Here is a 20495-nt window from a genome sequence, read left to right as displayed (position 1 = left end):
CTCCCCATCTTTATGGGTGGGCAGGGGGGGTGTTTTTTTTTTTTTTTTTTTTTTTTTTCCTTTTCTTTTTTCATTATCGCCTGCTGTTGTGATTAGTGGACCCTGAAACGCTCACTGGTACTTCTACGCTTCCTGCAGCCACAGGGAGCGGCTGTTTTGTAACTGATGAGAGAGGCTAAGAGGCTAACTGAGGCCTCTTGATCTACTTGGCTGCAGAACATAAAGGTTGGAAATGAGGCCGGCTGCCAGCAGGTTCAGGCTGTGGAAAGTAGGGACACCAGGACCTGAGTTGTGATTCCTAAATCGCTGACCTGTTTTAAGCCTTTTGGAAGCAGCACCAGGCTTTGGTGTCAAAGTCACGAAAAGAAACTTCTGTTTCAAAGAGATTTGTTTAAATTGACCCTGTTGAAGGAAAAAATGCACTTTACATCAATCACATCACTTTTTTTTTCACACCTGTTGTTGCAGAAATCTCAACCCAAACCCTCAGTTTCTTCCTATGTTATCCATTACTGCAGCAAACTTCTCACTTCTCTCATGTTTGGCTCGGGTTCAGGCTAATCAGGCCCGTCATCTGACCTTTTAAGTGCTTAAAACAAAGTTGTTAATCACCTTTCTCAAAAGTCAAGAGCCACCTAACCACAGGTGAGCTGGATTTTGCATTTACGTGTGCAAGCTGTAAACCAGATGTCTGTTGCTCTGGGCGAACGGGTGGGGGCTCGGTAAAAGCACTTTCCTGCCATCTGTGGAGCTAAATGTTCAAGGTTAGTCATAAAGGCTGAGACATAAACATTGGAGGTTGCCCAGGAAAGTTTAGTTTTAGTCATCATGTGTCTCATTTGTTAATTTGCCCAAAACCACTACATGTTCCCTGATGAGACAGCGAATGTCAATGTGCCTACCTGATGTTCGTGTAAGAACTCGTCAGCTTTACTGACGATGAATGTGGAGTTTAAACCGGAAGTAATTCCAGTTTATTCCTCAGGGTGGCAGTAGCGCTCTTCTTACAGCAGGTTGGCTGTGATCTACCTGAAAACTGTTACTTCTGTTCGATTGTTAGTGGCACTAAAATACATTGTTAAAAGATATGAACAGACAAATCAAGTGGTGATGGCAAGGATAAAATTATGAATCCATTTCTATTCAAGGTATGTAAATGTGCTATTTTGCAACTAAAACAACAAAAATAAGACAAAGATTTCTGCCCTCTAATTTCAAATAAATACAACTCAAAACTAGAAAATCGATTTCAAGAATGTAGATTTTGTGTGTTTTTACTTTTCACAGTAAAAATCTGACATAACTTGAACTACTAAAATATTGTGCAAGGCTGAAACTTAAAAGCTATCAAAAGGAAAAATGTTTATTTCTGGTTTGTGGTGAATAATATTACGAAAAGACACATTAATTGATTTTTTTCCCCCCCGTTCTGTTCTTTTTGGCATAGATTCAGCATGTTGTCTGAAACATTCCTGAGACTTTGGTCCATATTGGTAGTACAACATCACAAAGTTGCTGCATTTTTTTTTGGGATGGAGATCCATGATAGAAATATCCTAAAAATGCTTTGTTGGCTTGAGATCTGGTCACTGTGGTGATCATTGGAGTACAGCGAACTCATTTTTGTTGTTCAGCTCTGCAAAAGCACAAAACCTTAAGAATTTTAATCTAGCTTGAACTAATACACATCTACCTAGATAGTAACAGTTCAGCAAGATAAATAAACTTTTAAGTCGCTAATCATGAAATGTACTAGTTCCCAACAAATGGCTCCACTGGCAGGTTTTTTCACTTACAGGAAAAATGTCTTGTTCAAAGTGTAAAAATCTGCCAGTGTAGGACTGTCTGAAATACTCAGACCAACCTGTCTGGCACCATTTCATGTTCAAAATTAGTTAAATCCTCCTTTTCTCTCCATTCTGATGTTTTAAACTTCACCGAATCGCCTTCATCTTATTGAGATACCTAAAGGCATTGAGTTGTTTCTATCAGATGAACAGTTGTATCTAATAAAGTGGCCGGTGAGTGTGTGAATTTATTTGCATACATAAAAACTGTACTATGGACCATCCATGTGGTGTTGGATCTTTCATTGTATTTCATTTTGACTTTTAATCAAGATTAAACTAATATTTTTTTCTTCAAAAATAGAAGATACCAGCACTTTACATCATTTGCTGTCAGGTTTTAATAAAATAAAATTAAACAATCTTGTGAGAAAAGCTATGCTTTAAAATCTCAGACAAAATGTCAGCCAGACATGAAGGTAAACAAATGGCTCCACTGGGAATTAATGGAGCAGGAAAAGCTCAACAAACTTCTAAGTTGCTTTTACATTTTTGGTCAGCAGGGGTCGCTGTTTGTTCAAATTATTCCCTGGTTATTTTGATTAGTTCATAAAACCAAAACGGATCAAATCTAGTTCTGAGTTTTTATTTTTGTGCAGATTTTCCTCACCACTCCTTCAGCATCCTTAAAGGATTTTCTTTAGCAGGAACTCAACATGTGCTGACTTTATGAGATATTCTTTTGTTTGAAATTTGAATTTCAATGTTTTTATTGTATTAATATTACAGTTTCCTATCTCTGGCAGTGTTGTGATTGGCTGCTGGGAGCTCTGTTGATTCAAATTATTTTATAACAGACACTGAGCCAAGTCCTCTGATTGGTCAAAGATGCATTCATCTCCTGCTGACTGACCTCATAAAGTGCTGCTGACCCTTTGTCCCTCCATTGTTAAATATTCCATCCTTCTGCAGTGTTTGTGCTGTTGCAGATCATTTTTAATCCACACATAAAATAAATTCAGACCTGAACTTTTACAGCTTCACTCTGTGGAATCTGAGGTCACAGTGAAGACCCAACAAGAATTTCTACTAATGTCCGCCGCATTCATTAGGCAAAGGGGTTAATGCGACTGGCTATGGTTGCATAGTTTTTCCAAATGGAGAAGTGGAGACCCAGCTCTCCAGACACGGAGCAGGAGATGTAACACATCTGCTAAAGTGAAGTCTTTAACCCTTAAAACACTTTTGCTTTACACATTGAATAATGTTGGATCATTATCATGCAGAAAGAAAGCTATAATATGACACTTTGCAGGCATTTGAAAGCAAAGCAGGCCCACAGCATCACATATCATCCACCGTACTTAACATTTGCGAACAGCTGTTTTCACTCAAACTCAGCCGTTTTAAGCTAAATTTTTGGACGGTTTGTTGGTGAAAAGCTTAATCTTCATCTCGGGTGATGAATTATGCGATAAGAATCAAGTTAAACAAGAATAAAATAACTGCAATTTTGACACTATGACCAACTTAAGGACTAAATGACATCTCAAATTAAGATGTCAATCAAAAAAATGAATATCACAGGTCTTCAAGTCCTAAAGCTAAAGTTTGATATAGACTCATAACACAAAAACTGATAAATTTAGGTATTGGTCTATATTTCATTTTCTGTATGCCATAATAAAGATGAGCCTACAGATTGTGGTATTCAAGCATATCAATAGAAAATTACGTGGAAGGAAAAAGTGTCATAGAAAAAGGTACAAAACAGCCAGAAATAATCGCAGCCCACATTTATAAATTTTATAGGAATTGTTTGGAGAGCCAAGAAGAGTGCCACTAATTATTTATTAATATGACTCTTTTCATCCTAAATAAATCAAAGGCTGGATTTTTCAAAATTGTTCCATGTCAGGTTAAAATTACGACATTTTTACTTGTATTTATTACCTATACCAGTAATTGTGGAGGGTGCTGTTGCTTCATCGTGCTTGTTTCAACAAACTGAAACTGAGATTGGTTTATAGTCGTCATAAAGATAGCTCTGTCGTCTGGAGCCCAGAGCTGGTGTATAAGCGTGTGCAGTACATTGATCCTTGCTCGCTGTCAGTTGGCCAGATCATAAAACCTCCCATCTATCTGTTGCCATGGAGCAGTTAGCAAAAACATGATTGGCTTATGTGAATCAGGCATCTTGCAGGGTGGTGTCTGTAAACCCACGGCGACATTATTTGATCCAGAGATACAAATCACTGTGATTAGGTTCACATTACGGGTTCAGTTGGAGGCTGCTGGCTTTCCCAGGAGTGGATCTGTCATTTAATGGATCCTCCATGTGTGTGTCAAGGTTCAAACCCACAATAAATCACCAGTCTCACACACACACACACACACACACACACACACACACACACACACACACACACACACTGCAGAATGTACTGCAGGCTCTTTATAGCTTTAATACATTTTGGTGCCGGTTGAATCTCTGTAGTTTTGTTCAGTAACATCTAAACTCCCATCCAGACAGTTAATGGAGTCTTTGGGGAAAACCAGAAATGTCATGATTCATTATGAGCAGTAGCTCTTTTCCTTCATGTCTCCATCAGTTTTAGTTCCAGTGAAGGAATGTTTTTCCCCACATTCCTCATCAGATCATTGGGGATAAGAGGCCTTCGTTTATGCCCAGCTTTATTTAAGTCCTGGTACATCATTTCAGGAAAGTGGAGATGTGGACTTTGACTGGGCCATTGCAATAGCTTGATTCTTTGCTTTTTTTTTTATTTTTTATTAGCCAATAGTGGCGATTCAGTGCTTTAAGATGTTAATTACCCAGTTCTTGATTAACTTTGGCCTAGTTTCTTTCTGGAATACTTTGACGTACAGAAATGTTAATGGACAGCTCGATGGACACAAGGTGCAAAACCAGGTCAAATCATCAACCCTCCACCACCATGCTTTGTGTCCAAAATGGTACTCATTATAGTGTGACCTCCTTTTTTCCCTGACAGTTTGTTCTACTTGTCTTGTAACTGAGAAACAGACTTAAGTGGATCATAATCTTGTTGGAGAACACAGTTTTCTCTAGGCAGCCTTTTTAAACAAGCCAAACTTGTTCAGTCAAACTTATCTGACTGAACTGTAATGAACTGTGATGCTTGACTGTAACTTGTGATGTCTAAGAAAGACCTTTCGGTTTTGATTTGTGTTCTTGTTTTCCGAGCTTTGCATCGTCTGACCCACTGGGAGATCCATCCCTGTGGAGTGTTTTAAAATTATTTTGAAATGACCAACAGCACTTGCTTCTCTAAGGCCATTTCTGATGATTTTTTTTTTTTTTACTTTGTTAATTCACTTGTAGGGCCCAAAGTAGCAAACAATCAGATCCTGGTTTGTGTTTTGTCTCTTAAATCATGTGGAGCCATCCACTGTTTACTCAAAATGACTACACTAAGAGTCAAAAGCTTTCTTTCTTCTATGACTAACTTTTCAAAATAAACAATGTTTGTATTAAGTTAGACAGTGAAACATCTGAGAAAGTGAGAAAGGTACTAAAATGTTTGTTGTTCCCATAAAACTGTTTTTATTGATCTCATTTTTAGACATAATATAAAAAGTCAACAGTAGATGGTGGTTAGTAATGTTAAGAGTTACCTCCTCATACTAAAAGACACCGATACTCCTGGATCTGCCTCAGGGCTGGGTGAGTTTGCTGTGTAACAGACAGGAAAGATGGATACTGTTTCTTTAAATGACTCAGTTCTGGGAAAATCTGTCAGTTGTCACAGAAGCACCTAGAAGCCTTAGGATGTAAATCTGCAATGAGTCAAAAAGCCCAAAAGCCTTCAGCAGGTGACAGACTATGGCTGTATTGTTTTAGTGACTTGTTGTACTCAGGTTTTGAGAGCAGCCTCAGTTTTTGTCACGTTTAGTCGTCTGCCTGGCAGAAGATGCTTGTCATGGCTTTTGTCATTTATTAATTGCTTGCTGTTACTTGATAATGCAGAATCTTTTCACTCTATACATTACACCATATGGGTCAGCAATGTGACTCTGACCTAAAAACATTGGGATGGATGGCCTTATTGACATTATTATAGATTCAAATGACATTTGCTTAATCAGCATCAGGCAGACTGGAAAATGTTGTTGCAGTTATAAAGATTTTCACTAAGACACAACTGCATAAACACTCTACGGAGTGAAAATATAACATGCATTTTCGTCACAATATTTTAAAATATAATTGAAAAGTGAGATGTTGTTCTGTCTGCTTTGTGCACCTTTTTCTACCACGCTTTTTTTCTTCCACCAAATTTTCTATTAATATGCTTGAATACCACAATCCGTAGGCTAATTGTAATGATTATGGCTTGCAGCTCATCATTAAACACCTAAATTAATATTTTTTTATGAATAAATATTGTAGTTTCACTTGGAGATCTGAGATGCATCCACTTTTTGATTTTACTTTTTGAACTGCATCTACAATTTAACAAAGATGTAATGTGAAACTGAAGTATGTGCCCTTTTACATATAGATCATCAAACTCTTTCAGTACCAGACAAATATGATCAGAGCAAATACAAAAGCAGTTAAGTTAGTCCAAAAAAAGCTTTCCAAACTAAAGGAGGTGTTAATAAGGTGATGGTCTTGAGTTCTTTGGTTCTGCAAGACTAAATTGATATAGCCATGCTGCTCAGAAAGTCCTGAAGAAGAAAAAACTGCTATCAGATTGTGTCTTGGGTAAAATAATACGTTTGGTCTGGACAAAAATCCAGTCAACATGCGTAAACAGACTTTTCATACTCGGACACTATCCGATGTGGCTGAATTGAAATAATTTTGCCAAGAAAAGTGGGTAAAAATTCCCCCACAGTGATGTAAAAACTGAATGAGAGTTATCCAAAAATGCTTAATGGCAGTTCTTGCTCTCAAGAATGACATAACCAGTTATTAGGGCATAGCTACTTTTTCACACAAGGCCAGGTTGGCTGGGAAAGCCATTTTCCCCTCAAAAACTAATCGTTTGAAAACTGATATTTGAAATAACTTTAACCATCTTCATCTGGTGAAAATCTGTCAAATATTTATGTGACCATAAAAAGCAGTAGCTGAACAGAAATCTGTCATGGGCAGACGCTGTTTAACATGGTAAACATCAGTGAAAGACGTATAATTGTTAGCCATGGCGTCAGCTCTACTTTGTGAAAACCCATCCGCTGCATTTTTTACGTAGCATTAAACCCAGCATGTTTTGGTATTAAACAGTTCTTCGTCAGTTCTAGACATGGATTACCATTTGTAATCTTTGCTTTCTTGTGAATAATGGATCATAATTCGCTCACATTCCAAAACATTGTGAATCACCCATCGTCATCTTCTTTTGTTTGCATCTAAAATTGGATTCCCTTCACTGTAGTTTCTGCTTTCAATATCCAGTTTGCCCAGCCACTGCTTGCGTGGGAACAGTTTAATGACTCATGTTTGGCAACTTGCTCTTTCATTACGCTAATAATGAGAAAAGCATGAAACTACCCCAGTGTGCTAGCACCTAATAATTATATTAGCATTTAGCAGAAAGCTGTATTTTCCTCATATGGTGTAGGTGGAGATAAATATTGTGTGTGTTGACGAGAAAGAGCCTGGAAGACAAAGACTTTCTCTTAATGCCTGAAGGTGGAGATTACTGCAAGGCTCAAACACACCTTTATGATTGTTGTTTGTGTGACCGTTGGCCTGCAGCACACCTTATCTGCAGGCTCCGGTCGGCCAGCAGCCACACAAAGGAAGAAACGGCAATGCTTCACAGAGCTCTCCCACCTATGCACTTGGACACATGGGTCTGTCCTGACTTGTGGAGGTCGATCTACTCCTGATCCCTCAGAAGATAGTACTAAATTTAAACCTTGGTGTTGGTTGGATTTCCCATATTTTCTGTGGAAAATGGTTCGTTTTAGTCGCTTGACATCCTGGCACAGCTGGGACCTGCTGCACCTGGACCCAGAGATCCCCGAGTCGCCGCCTCCCGACACAACACAACCGGCAAATTTCACTCAGGTGAGAGACTTGCAGAGATGCAGGTTATTTCACCTTTTGGCAATATCATTTCATTGCAGTTTTGGTCAATTCATACCTTAGTTTGTTGATATGGAAAATACATGTTTGCCACCTGATATTTTGTCCCAGTCGTTCTTTAATTTTATCCACTTCCACCGCAGATGGCTTAAAATAATTTTATTGAATCTGCTTATTGTGTGATGATGACTTTTATTTTGATTAGGGGTCATAATCTGAGTTGATCAGAATCACTGCTAATGAAAATAAAGCGCAAACAAAGGTTTTGATAAATGTACTATTGGCTTCCGCTTAAAATTGGACTATTTTCGAGCTACTTATAATTCATGAAACCCAATCCTTACAAAGAAATGAAACTGACGAGCATTGGCTTTAATTACATGGGTCCTAAGTTCAATGAGCAAATTAAGTAGTAAAGTTCAATTGTCCCAAAGCCAATTTGTAGATGCCTCTATACTCATGACTGACGAATGGTATTGTTTTTGTTTTTCATATGAATGCAACTGGGAGCTTGTGACATTTGTTTGGTTGAGATTATGTTTTGCTGTGTTGCTTTATTTAAATGTGCTGCTCTGCTCGTTTTGTGCACATCCAGACCACCGAGGCCTTTTATGGTTCTTGTTTCCTGGTCATCCTCTCTTGATGGGGGTATTTTATTTATATTTGACTGGATCGATTTGGGTTCGAGTTCTCAGGAAAGTCTGTGTCACATTGTTTTCTGATCGTTAATCACCCCCCACATGATCAAAGCCAGCTGTTATCAGATGACTACCATTGGGGAGGGGGGCATCACAGCAGGAGAGTAGAAGAGTGAGAGGGTGGGGGTTGAAGCAGATTTCTTCTCACCACTTATTTTAATTCAATCAGGTTGCTTAAAGATTTTTGCTTTTTCCAGGGTGAGGTTAATGCCACAAGCTGCGGTAGATGAGATAAAACTCCAAGCTCAGTTTGATTTCATTAACCTAGAACAATGGCTCCCAAATAGTTATAGTTTGGGACTTCTTTTGTGGTATCAAAATAAAAACCTGACACAATTATTTACAAGATAACGTGATTTGCCAGGAATCTCTTCATCTGGCAAGATATTTACCTTTGAAATTAAAACTTGGATCTTGAACTGATATAAAATTAAAACAAAGTATTCCAGTTAAACTCAGCATTTTGCTAACTTCATGGTTCCCTGTGGTTTCCTTTAGAGGTGTTCAAAAGTTTTGGTATCGGCAATTGGCATTGTAAATAAAAAGCTAACCAACTGTGAAATAAAGCAAATTAGCATAAGCAAGGCAAAAATTGAGTTGTTCACACCTATCTCTGCTTTAAATGAAAGCTAATCAAAAACATCTCGTAAAGTAAACATTTCTCTAGATGCAGTTTGTAAATCTGCTGAGATTGTAAAATTGTTCTCAAGCATGCTAACAATTATTGGCTAAGAAAGCATGCTAACAAGCTAAGGAGACCATGCTTCCTACTGTTGGCAATGAAAGCTAAATGTGATGTAAGTCTCTGCATGTAGTGCCTTCAAACATTACATCCAACACATTCACTGAAGATTGCATAATACTGTTAAACATCTAGTATGATAAATCTTAAAAAAGGAAATGTTTTATCTGCAGTCATCACCAAGTTTTACTTGCATGGGGACCTTGTTGAAGTTTGAAGTCAATGTTGGTAAGAATTATGACTTCAGGGAACATTTCTGTTAGTAAAAATGTAATGCATAATTAAATCTCACCTTTCATACAATCTTCCATGCTCATGGACAGAAAGTTATTTTTTTTCTTTTTCACCATTTGTTTTTATGACATAAGATAACAATAAAGTCCATATCGTGTTGAACTATTGTGTAAAAATGTCAGTCAACTTTGTGTTATGGTCTTTTGAGAACCACTGGACTTAAATGGAGAAAGCCTCAGTATTTTTGTTTCCCTCTACATGGACAAGTTTACATAGTAGACTCAACAAAGACCCTGTAAACACAATTATTCAGGCAGACATGAATACAGCTGCTTAATGTTAGTTCAAGAGGGGCTCATGGGCCACTTGGCAGCACACTGACCTGAAGTAATATCTTCAATAAATTACAGAATATCTCTGTTTATATTTGAGGTATACTTCTCTGCTCTGGAAGGCGTTCAAACTTTTTTTTGCTGCTGATGGAAAGGCGGGGAGCTCAATGTGCTTATCTATTGTACTACAGCAGCCGATTAAATGTGCTGAAACAAGTAAACAAAGGGGATTTCCTGTTTGGCTATTTGGAAATTTCTTTCCTTGTTTTTTGCCATGTAGCCTGGCATTGTTCAAAGGTCTCTAAGAAAAACAGACGCTTCTTGAGAACAAAGACTGTGCCTCGGGGGCGGACGTGTCGCGAAAATGACATGCTCACCCCTTGTGAAAGTCTCAGGTTTTTTAGTAAGCTTCTTCCTTATGAACAAATACTCATCTTGAAAAAATGGAAACGGGTGTGTTTTGCAAGACACGAGCGGCGTGGCTGCTTGAAGAAAGTGCCAAACAGAGCATTTGTCATCGTCAGAAGCACCGGGACGGCTGTTTCGACCGAGGAGCTCCCTGCCTGCAAGCTGTCACACTCTGACTCCACCTCCAGATATTCAGATCAGCCTCCCCAAGAGCCAGCACAATGAGGCAGGATCCTCCTGGTTGCTATGACTTCAGACCAGTGTTCGGGTGAAATGTAAGCAGGCTGGACGCGTCAGAAGAAGGTCCGCCAACTGACCGGTCGGATAACTTGACAGGACTCAGATTAAACCAGGAGGCACTGGATCTTGTCAGCTGGAGCCTTTCTGAAGTGCTTTTAGGGAAATATTAGCGGTTTGCCATCTTCATAAGAACTGTCCGGGTGAAGGAGTGGATACACAAGACTCCCACCAGTGGAAGTGGAAAAGGAGGAGGCGAGACGTTGAGTGAGGGCAGCAGCTGGCATGAGGATGGGCTGCGGTCCATGAACCCCTCTGAAGGATTAGAATGGTTTTTGTTACTTTTGACATGCCTCTGGCTTCAATGGTAAGCTCCATTGCTATGGTGGGAAACTGTTGATGGCTTTTATCCTCTGTTTAATTGCAACTTCCAGACTTTGGTTTAGTCTATGGAAACATTTTGTTTTGCTGAAAGTGCTCAGGAAGAAAATTTGTTATCTTTATGTTGGATCAGATTAGCTCAAAACTTTCTCATGTCTGCTTTCTATACTGAGTGAGGATTTAAGTGCTGTGCTCGAACTGGGAAATGGTCCAGGTTTTGTCTTTCTTACCATGTGGACTTCCTGACACCTGCATCCTCTTCCACTTGTTAAAAGAAACCCAAAATGGCTCGATTTTGGTTTCCTTTTCACTGAAATGGATGCAAACTTTCCTGTTTTCAGCACTTTCTATCTGAACGACAGATTGTCTCTTTTTAGTTACATTGCTAATCTACTTTGCAAAAAATTTCTCACAGATAAAACATAAGGTTGTTTCGTAGTATGATTGATTTAAGTGTGTTTAAGATGCACCATCCAGGTTATTGTGTTGATCACTAATTTATGTGCTGGTCATCTTTTTGCATGTTCTTTTATTTAAAATAATAATAATAATAATAATAATATAAGAAGAAAGCAGCATTCAAAGTACCTTCTCTAGTATCCCTGCCATTACTGGTGGTGTTTATTTACATCTGGAGCAGATTGAGCTTCACACTGTATGACCGAGAGCTGTGTTCATCTTATAACAAAGTCAGAAGGATTACCCACTGGTTTTCCCATCTTATTGTAGCGATTAGAGCAGCTACCACTACCATAATTTTGCATTTCCAAAAGAATGTTGACCTTTACATTAACTGCTGGATTTTCAAAATACTCCTAACATTTCCAACTCCAGTGTGATCCAGGACGATCCAACTGGTTGAACATTGTTTAATTTGTTCAATAAGATTGAATCTGTTCAACCAGATTAAACAAAGCCCTTTTCTCATTCTGTGATTAAGCTTCCTGTTATCTGCTGCATCTCTTGCTCTCTCTTGCTATCTTCTAACATTAATGATCCTTGGACAAGCCTGAACATGTCTTAAAAAGCAGTTTTTGTTTAAATAACTTCTTATATCTTTTCTGTACTGACTTCATTTTAAACACTTTTATTGATTCTGGAATCGACTTCAAGTGTCTCACTAACGACATCAACAGCAAGGATGTACCAATTACTGTATCTTGGCTGATTTGTTCACTGAACAAAATGAAATCAGATTCTGGAATTTCTGAATGGTCAGTAATCAGAAAATCAAAATGAATGCTGAAAATCAAACAATTCACTATGGATCCCTAAGCATCTCTGACTAGTGACTGACGGATAAAATACTGACTAAAAGTCAGATTTTATGTATCTGAAATGCATCAAAACGGATAAGAAGGGATGGGGTTGAGAAAGAAAAAAAAGAGTTGCTTCGTTCAAAGATTATTATATATAAAAACATGATTGATTGTATCGTGTTCTGTCCAGTAATGCAGAACACAATAGCTTTTCTTTAGTGTTTTTTTTTTTTTGTGTGTGTTGGAGTTCTGGCTGTACATGGTGAAAAACATATTAAACAAATTGTTTAAACTTCATCAATTCTTGCTGAAAACATTGACTTCTCTCAGTAAATGCATCAACACTGCATGTTCATTGCTCCACCTTGCATGGAGCTCAGTAAAAGTTAAGAGTGCACGCTTTCATGCTGGAATTGGGATAATCCTGTAATTTTATGTCAGTCAATACTGATACCTCTATCAAGGAGCTTACAGCACATACTGGTTACATTAAAATGTCTAATTTTTAAAAGAAAAAAGAAAATTTGGATTGATTAAAAAAAAACAAATCAGAGCAGTTTCAGCTTCATCCAAGTCCAGATGTGCAGCTCAATCATAATTTTAAAAAACAACAAAAAAACATTTTTTTATTGCGAGTCTGACCAAGATGCTGAAAGCAAAAGTATTTGTGTGTGTGTAGTGGAGGTGGGGGAGGTGTTTCCAATGTTTTGACTGCACAGTGTGTGTTTGTTCGTTTCTGTTTAGTCGAGGGGGGGTGATCAGTTAAAGAATTTTGTCGGAACGGCCGGCCGGTTTCAGCAACGGTGTCAGTGTCCTGGAATGTAAAGTTTCCCCATCCCCTGTTTAATGAGGTGAGGGTCATTGACTCCCCCCGTCAGGGACACACATACAAACACACCGCCACCAACAGCAGATTCCTCAGCACTGACACTCCGACAAAAACAACTGCTTCCTCTGATACCGAGGCGACCCCTTGTTTATTTACTTTGCTGCTGCTCGTAAAGTGGACGGAGTTTGTAGGAGCGCGCCACGCGACGGGGCCTGCTGACAGGGTAACAATGGACGGGGGAACAATGGCCAAACTCGGATCGTCTGTTCCTATGGAACAACCTCCTGCCTGCTCCTTGTGATGTCATGAGCATTGGCTGGGAGGAAGTGTCAATTCTTCCCTCTCCTGTTTGTGTCCCAACATGAGGATGGCTTTAACGAGCCAGTTGATGTCATCCTTAGCCCTGAAAATCCCCTCCGATTTCCTGCTTATCCTGTCTTTGTATATTTTTCTCATTCCGTTCTTTCCAACTCCCTGACTGGAATCTTTTTTTTTTTTTCCCCCCTTGAAATGACACAATTGCTAATAAGTGATCTGTTTGTTTCATTTTCTGTTTTGTTACTGTACATCTTGTAAGTTTTATCTGTGTGTCTCCTGTCAGGGTCAGGCTCGACGGAGGAAGAACATGACGGAGTTCCTGGGGGAGACCAACATTCCGACCCAGGATGCTCTGGGACAGCTGCCCGCCGTCGGGGCAGGGCCGGACAACTGGAAGAACCGCGCCGCCAGCCGCTTCAGCGGCCTGTTCGGCTCCAACGCCGGAGCGGGGCCCTTTGGCAAGGTAAGGCTGAGCCCAGAGTGTGAAACCCAAGAAGGTGCGCCTGCTGGTTCGATCAAAGCAGCACGCTTTCTCTTACCCCAGAAATGAGTTGTTAAAAGCTATGGGGAACATGTCTGCTGCCCAGACGTGTCTCGCATTAGGAAAGCGTTCAGAAGCAAACAAAACAGTAGCCGGCTGGAGTGGGAGGAGGTCAGAAGGCCACATCCCGCCAGCCCTGGTGAAATCATTTCCCTTCAGAGTCTCTTTACTTGTTGGCTTACTTACTTTCCTCGCAGCTGCTATGGAAATGCGTAGGTGGAAGGGAAAGCCTTTGCTCACTAAGTTTTATCCAAAGGATTCTTAGATTTTAAAGAAATCTAACTAGATCTGCAACTGATTATTTTGGTAACAGATTTTCCTGACTATTAAGTGGATAAAAAAATTGCACTTGCTGTAGATTTTTCATTTAAGCACTTAAGCTTATTTTATACAGTATTAGAAGTACAAATATTTCAAATCCTTTTTCACTAATGAAAATAAACATTTTATTGCCTAAAATGCAATAAAAGCATTTCTTCAGTGAACGCTTTATCATTTGTAGAAAAGATACAGCTACAGTTAAAATGTTTCTAATGTGAAAGGTTAACCTTGTCTGCTCTGCTTAACATCAGTATACTAATTATTTTTTGATTAACTGATAATTAAAAAGCAAAAGGTGCTTAGTAGATTATTTTACAGGATTTGAACCCAGTGAAGCTAAAACTATGCCAAATGGAGATATTTCATAGAGTTTTGGCTTACTCACTATTATTTCAGCAAATGGCCTCTTTTTGTTTGCATACTCCAGATTAATCGATTATTGGTTTAATCAATAAATCAAGACTATTTGCATAGCACATTTCAGCAACAATACTGTTCAAAGTGCTTTCCATAAAAAACCCCATAAAAATACAAAGTCAGAGAACACACAGTCAATAAGTGATTGACAATTATTTCAAAAAATTGATTCATCACAATTGATCTAATTAATCGTTTCAGCCCTAAATCAAACTTAAAATTATTTTCAGTTAACCAGGTCATATTTTTTTTAATTTTTTTTTTATCTATATGAAACCATTGAGGATAAATTTTGGTTTAAAGCTCATTGCTTGCTCAGACCTCTGTCTCATTTTATCTACATTTCTAATCCACTTTGACTCAAATGAAGAGCATTGTGCCAGCGTCTAAAAATGTCCAACCCAACCCTGCGGTCGCATCCAGCACATCTGCCGACGTCGTTCAGAGACGCAATCAGTCATTTGTCAGTTCCAGACTCATCTCTGTTTTAGCCGATTTGCCCCCTTTAGCTCTCTCAGGACCAGAACCTGGACCTCTGTCATCCTCTGTACTGCAGGGTTCAGCAGCTGTCAGTCATTCTGTCTCAAAACCAGACAAATAAGCTCAGATCTAATCATGTTCTCTCTAAATTCACTGCAGACTATTTTATAATTAGCTTCTTTGCCCAACTGTAGCCTTCACCCCGACTCCCCTGTCGTCTATTGTTAAAGTGGTCTCAATGCACAGAGCTCATTTTCATAACTGTGTAAAGGCTGCCAGCTTGAACAAAGAGCTGAGCAGTGGCTACGTTTGGATTTAAATATCAAGGCGCCATTAAAGCATAAAAACACTGAGCTTAGCATGCAATCTTGGCCCTGATCTGAAACTTTTCCTGCTGCAGGAGTTGGACCGTCTCGAGCAGCTCCAGAGCAAACTCCACTCCTACTCGTTATTTGGGCTGCCCAAGGTGCCGCGGCAGCTCTCCTTCCACCACGACTCCTGGGAGGGAGAGGAGGAGGCCAACCTGGTCATGGAGGACAGCTGGAAGACGCTGCTGGACGATCCAGAGGTACGAACACTTTGTTCATGTCTAATAACTGTAAGCAAAATATTTTCTCCTTATTTGTTCCCATGTTTGGTGATATAGTCCCTCTGTGTAGGGGTGGGCAACATGGACTTAGAAGTTTATCTTAATATTTTATGGTACTATGGTAAGACTGAGCATTGAAGCCATACCAATAAAAAATGGTCATAAAATTACAAAAATAAAGTTGAAATAACACGAGAATAAAGTCGTAGCATTATGACTTTATGTATTGTGACTTTTATTCCCATACATTCTCGTAATTTTATTTATTTATTTTATACTCAATTATGCTATTGTGGTAACAATATAACTATGATTTAAAAAGTACATTTTATTTTATTTTTTTATGGAACTCACACAATAGCTAAATTTAATCATATTTTTGAATTTACTGATGGATTTTTGCGTGGAACAGTGTCGAACAGCAAAAATAAAAATTACTGATGATTCTGTCAGTTTCTTTTATTTACCATCACTAATTGAAATGTACAACAACAAATCAAAATTCCTATAAGAAAATTTTCCCTAAGTGATAAAAGATATGATAAATGTCGACCTCTACCTCTGAGCAACATTTTCCTTCGTGTGGTTCAACCAAACCATGCTGCTGATCAAATGGTGTCCTCCTCATCATCCATCCTTGTCTGTTCCCCTCTTACCTGTATTCCAGCAATAAAGCTTACAAGGCTTATTGCAGTTGGAGCTGTAAATGCCTTTGGAAACGATAACATCCATCTTACTCTGTCATTTGCTTTCGCCTGTTAATGTGTATATGGCTAATCAGATTGTTGCCAGGTTGCTGTATTTTCCCTCCTATGGGAGATTTACTGCTGACGGCTGGTTATGTAAGCTGCATAACTCAGTCATAGTCGTAATGCTGCTCAGAGATAACCCTGGAAAATGGGAGAATATTATTCTTGTTTATGGGATTGAGTGATCCACTTTTAATTGTAACTCCACTTTCTTTGGTTTGCCTTTGGAATTTAATGTTTCCACTTCACTGCTGGGATAAAAATGAATATGTTTTTGTTTAGCATTTTACTTTAGCTTGGTACAGAGAATCATATTAGTGTTTAATTATGAATACGCTGCATACATAACCACTGAGTAATAGCTTTTCGCCTGCAAGCCAGAAGAAGTGAGTATTGACATCCTGCTTCCGTGTTGCATGGAAGGCAGCAATATTTTAAATTAAAGCTGGAAAGAAATGAAAATAAAGCCGCTGGATAATTCACTTGTGGAAAAACTTGTTAACACATAGTTTCCATACATATCTAGTATTATCACTGATCTTTTCTCAGACATAAGTGGCAGGATTCTTTATTTTTCTGTTGTATATCCTTAAAAGAAAGAGAAGTTGGTCTTTACAAACAAGTCAAATATTATGTAAAGCTATGAAATTAGAATTCCATCCTTTATTTTAATCTTTATTTAACTTTTATATGGAGAAGTTGGTGACAATTTTTAACACGGACCTAGAAAACATTATCTAAATGCTCAAACATTTGCTCATCTCTTTATAAGAATGAAAAATAAAATGATTCCTTAATCTTTGCTTAATACTTAACAGGTTTATTCTACTTTTTTTCTTTTTACCATGAAATTCATTGGAACTTACCTGAAACTCATTTATGGTGGCTGTCGGTAAACTAGTCAGTTGTAGACAAAGTTCCAGAGACAAAGGTGTGGGCCCAATGTGTCATACCCATCAAGAAAACCTTTGTGTTTTTATGTAGACGCTGACGAAGCGACAGTTCCACCAGCAGGAGGCGATATGGGAGCTGCTGAATACTGAAGCCACCTACATAAAGAAACTCAGAGTCATCACTGATGTAAGTACAAAGGAAGCTTTTGTAATCTGCCGCCGCACATAAAAAGTCCACATACTGCTACAGGGTGTTGTGCAACAAGATGCATCTGTATTTTGGCAGATAAGTTACACAATCACTTCCTCGTTGGGATTTTGAAGTAATAAAATGTATTTCCGTCTCTACAGTAAACCTTAAACTTGAATGCCATTTTGTCCAGCTGTTCCAGTGTGGGCTGCTGAACCTGCAGGAGAGCGGCCTGCTGACGGATGTGGAACCCACCAAACTGTTCAGCAACATCCAGGAGATAGTCCGGCTCCACATCGCATTGTGGAACCAGGTCATGCTGCCCGTTCTGAAGAAGGCCAGGGAGGCCCGGGCCCTGCTCGACCCGACTCACCTCCATGATGGCTTCAGGACGGTCAGTAGTGGTTAAACTATACTGGAAAAGCTTGTATTCTATCTGCAACAAATGGCCAAAAGACAGAGAAAATGAAGAGAAAAAACAAACAAACGCACAATACAAATGAGTTCAGTTTTTGAGAATTTACCAGGTTTATTACATACAGTTACGGGAAAAACATGACAGCGGCGTGATTTCAGGTGCTCTATACCTGAAGCTAACGCAACATTAAGCATCAAATTCGCATTCAAAACTTTGAAGCGGCACATTTAATACATACAGAACAGAGAAAACTAAGAAGAAGGCCTTTGTGTTAATCTATGCATAATCTAAATGGGGGGAAAAGTAGTTTGCCTTGTTGAGTAAAGAAACAAAGTAAGGTGCATAAGTTTAGCCTGTAACTAGTGCAGTGTCCTGCACAGCTAAATGCGTAAGCAGCTCTGCTCCCATCAATCACACATCCCAGATGATTTGCACCCGACTCATCCTATGGGTACAACAAGCGACAAAACGGAGCTGGAAGATGTGCTCTAAAGAAGCAATAAGGAGTCCCCCCTTGCCGATGTGGTAATATCTGCTTTATGCCTTTATGTTTTCAGTTTGGGTCCAGGTTCCAGCCATACATTCATTACTGCATGGAGGAGGAGAGCTGCATGGAGTACATGCGCACGCTTCTCAGGGACAACGAGCCCTTCAGGACGTACGTTACGGTTAGTACTCCACTCTGCCACCCATAAAGCTGATTCTACATCCCTTCAGCATGCCCTGATCGGACACACTCATCCTTCTCCTGTGTTTTTGACGCTTGACTTCCTGCCTTTGTCTTTAGTGGGCAGAGACCCATAAGCAGTGTAACCGTCTGAAGCTGGCCGACATGTTGGCAAAGCCTCATCAGAGACTGACCAAGTATCCCCTCCTGCTGAAAAGCATACTGAAGAAAACTGACGAGCCGTCGGCCCGCGACATCGTTAGCAGCATGGTGAGGATCCTGGTAGCCATTACTGTTCCTACTGGGACTTATTCACCCTGCATCAGGTTTGAACATGAGTATTTTTGTGTGTTTCAGTTGGTCACAGTGGAGAGCTTCATCAACAGCGTGGACTCGCAGATGCGACAGCGTCAGGAGCAGCAGAAGCTGGCCACCATCTCCGCCCGCATAGACTCCTACGAGGCCGTGGAGGGCAGCAGTGAAGAAGTGGAGAAGGCAAGAAGCTAATTTATGACACCACAGAGCTGTCAGTGATGAGGCTTTATGTAAGCTCTTGCTTCACGCTTTCTCTCTTTTTTGGTGGGGTCTTCTCCTCTTCAGATCCTCAAAGAGTACAACCGCTTCGATCTAATGTCTCCCATGAGAGAAACGTCACCGGAGGAGACTCGACAGCTGCACCTGGAGGGAGCTCTGAGGATGAAAGAGGGCAAGGACAGCAGGGTAAGACTGAGTCACACGACCGCTTGTAAACGCACGACGCGCTCTGCCCTTTGAAGTCACACCTGGTTTCTGACTTTTGCCCTGCAGATGGAGGTCTACTGTTTCCTGTTCACCGACCTACTGCTAGTTACCAAACCGGTGAAACGAGTTGAAAAGGTTAAAATTATCAGACAGCCTCTCCTCATTCACAACATCGTCTGTAAGGAGCTCAAAGATCCTGGTGAGCGCTAGGTTTTTTTTTTTTTTGGCCAGATTTTAGTATTTAGAATGCAAATGTTTTGTTTTGTCTGGAAATGTGAATTGGAGGAAAGCAGGAAATCCGCAACATGGTGGAACTGTAACAATGTCCTGCATAAAATGCCAAAATATGAGCAGTAAAATAAAAATATTAAGTGTTTATCTTTTTCTGTCTGTGGCACTGACATTATGCATTTCTTTGTGTTTTTAGGTTCTTTTACCCTTATCTACCTCAATGAGTTCAAGAGTGCAGTAGCAGCTTACACTTTCCAAGCCAACAGCGCCTCCCAGGGGCGAAGCTGGATTGATGCAATTTGCAATGTCCAGGTTGGTGAAATGGTTCTCCCATTTCAGCTGAGAGATTTGCAGTCCTTATATGATGGTCTGATTATTATTTTTTGTGTGTTTTTTTGTTTTGTTTTGTTTTTTAACGTTATGTGATTTCTTTTAGAACCAGCTGCAGAGGCTCCGCAGTCAGGAAGTCCTCCGGCAGCAGGACATTCAGAAGAAATGCACAGCCGAGGATGAGGAGGAAGAGGAAGATGAGAGCAGCAACTCTGCTACCAGCTCCCCGATCCTTCGGCACAAGGAAGAGCAGAACTCCAGGTACTGTGATGTTCCACTTATTGGCCTCATTTTTCAACCAATTCTGTTCAGCACAGTTTAATTAATGCCAGTTCAAAACTATTTTGTCTCAATGCACTTAAATACAGAGTCAGTTCAATGTAATAATGCTTGCAGATTCAAAGTCAGTTGCATCCTTTCAAATTTAACCCTATTTAATAAGTACTGCAATCGGGTTATTATGACAATTTATGAAAAGTTTTCTACCCAAGTCAGGGATTGACAACTTTTACAACCCTAAAAGCCTTTTTTGCTGTCGGTTCAGCTAAGCACTTTAAAAAAAACACACAAAAAAACGGAACATGACTCTTCAAAACAAAATAACTTGTTTTTTTAATACTT

General features: G+C 39.5%; 1 protein-coding gene across 1 annotated transcript; it reads left to right on the top strand.

Moving 5' to 3' along the window:
- The first annotated feature begins 7647 nt into the window (after window positions 1–7647).
- On the top strand, window positions 7648–20211 carry LOC106942904 (pleckstrin homology domain-containing family G member 5-like). Its single transcript, XM_015026259.1, has 12 exons — window positions 7648–7851; window positions 13591–13770; window positions 15467–15634; window positions 17389–17484; window positions 17681–17881; window positions 18463–18573; window positions 18693–18842; window positions 18930–19067; window positions 19173–19292; window positions 19380–19512; window positions 19741–19856; window positions 19981–20211. Exons 1-12 carry the CDS (start codon window positions 7738–7740, stop codon window positions 20194–20196), a joined length of 1743 nt encoding a protein of 580 aa, XP_014881745.1. The 5' UTR covers window positions 7648–7737; the 3' UTR covers window positions 20197–20211.
- Window positions 20212–20495: the final 284 nt, after the last annotated feature.

This window comes from Poecilia latipinna, unplaced genomic scaffold (assembly GCF_001443285.1).
Source record: "Poecilia latipinna isolate Pla-1442-1.1 unplaced genomic scaffold, P_latipinna-1.0 Scaffold4659, whole genome shotgun sequence".
In the NCBI taxonomy this organism is placed as follows: domain Eukaryota; kingdom Metazoa; phylum Chordata; class Actinopteri; order Cyprinodontiformes; family Poeciliidae; genus Poecilia; species Poecilia latipinna.
The sequence above is the reverse complement of the archived record's forward strand: the minus strand, read 5'-3'. Positions and strand labels throughout refer to the sequence as shown.

Bases quoted from the DNA above. Each gene is read 5' to 3' on its own strand.
- LOC106942904 (XM_015026259.1), top strand. From the start codon at position 7,738: ATGGTTCGTTTTAGTCGCTTGACATCCTGGCACAGCTGGGACCTGCTG. The intron at 7,852-13,590 runs GTGAGAGACTTG...GTCTCCTGTCAG, and splicing joins AACCGGCAAATTTCACTCAG to GGTCAGGCTCGACGGAGGAA. The intron at 19,068-19,172 runs GCAAGAAGCTAA...TCTCCTCTTCAG, and splicing joins GCAGTGAAGAAGTGGAGAAG to ATCCTCAAAGAGTACAACCG.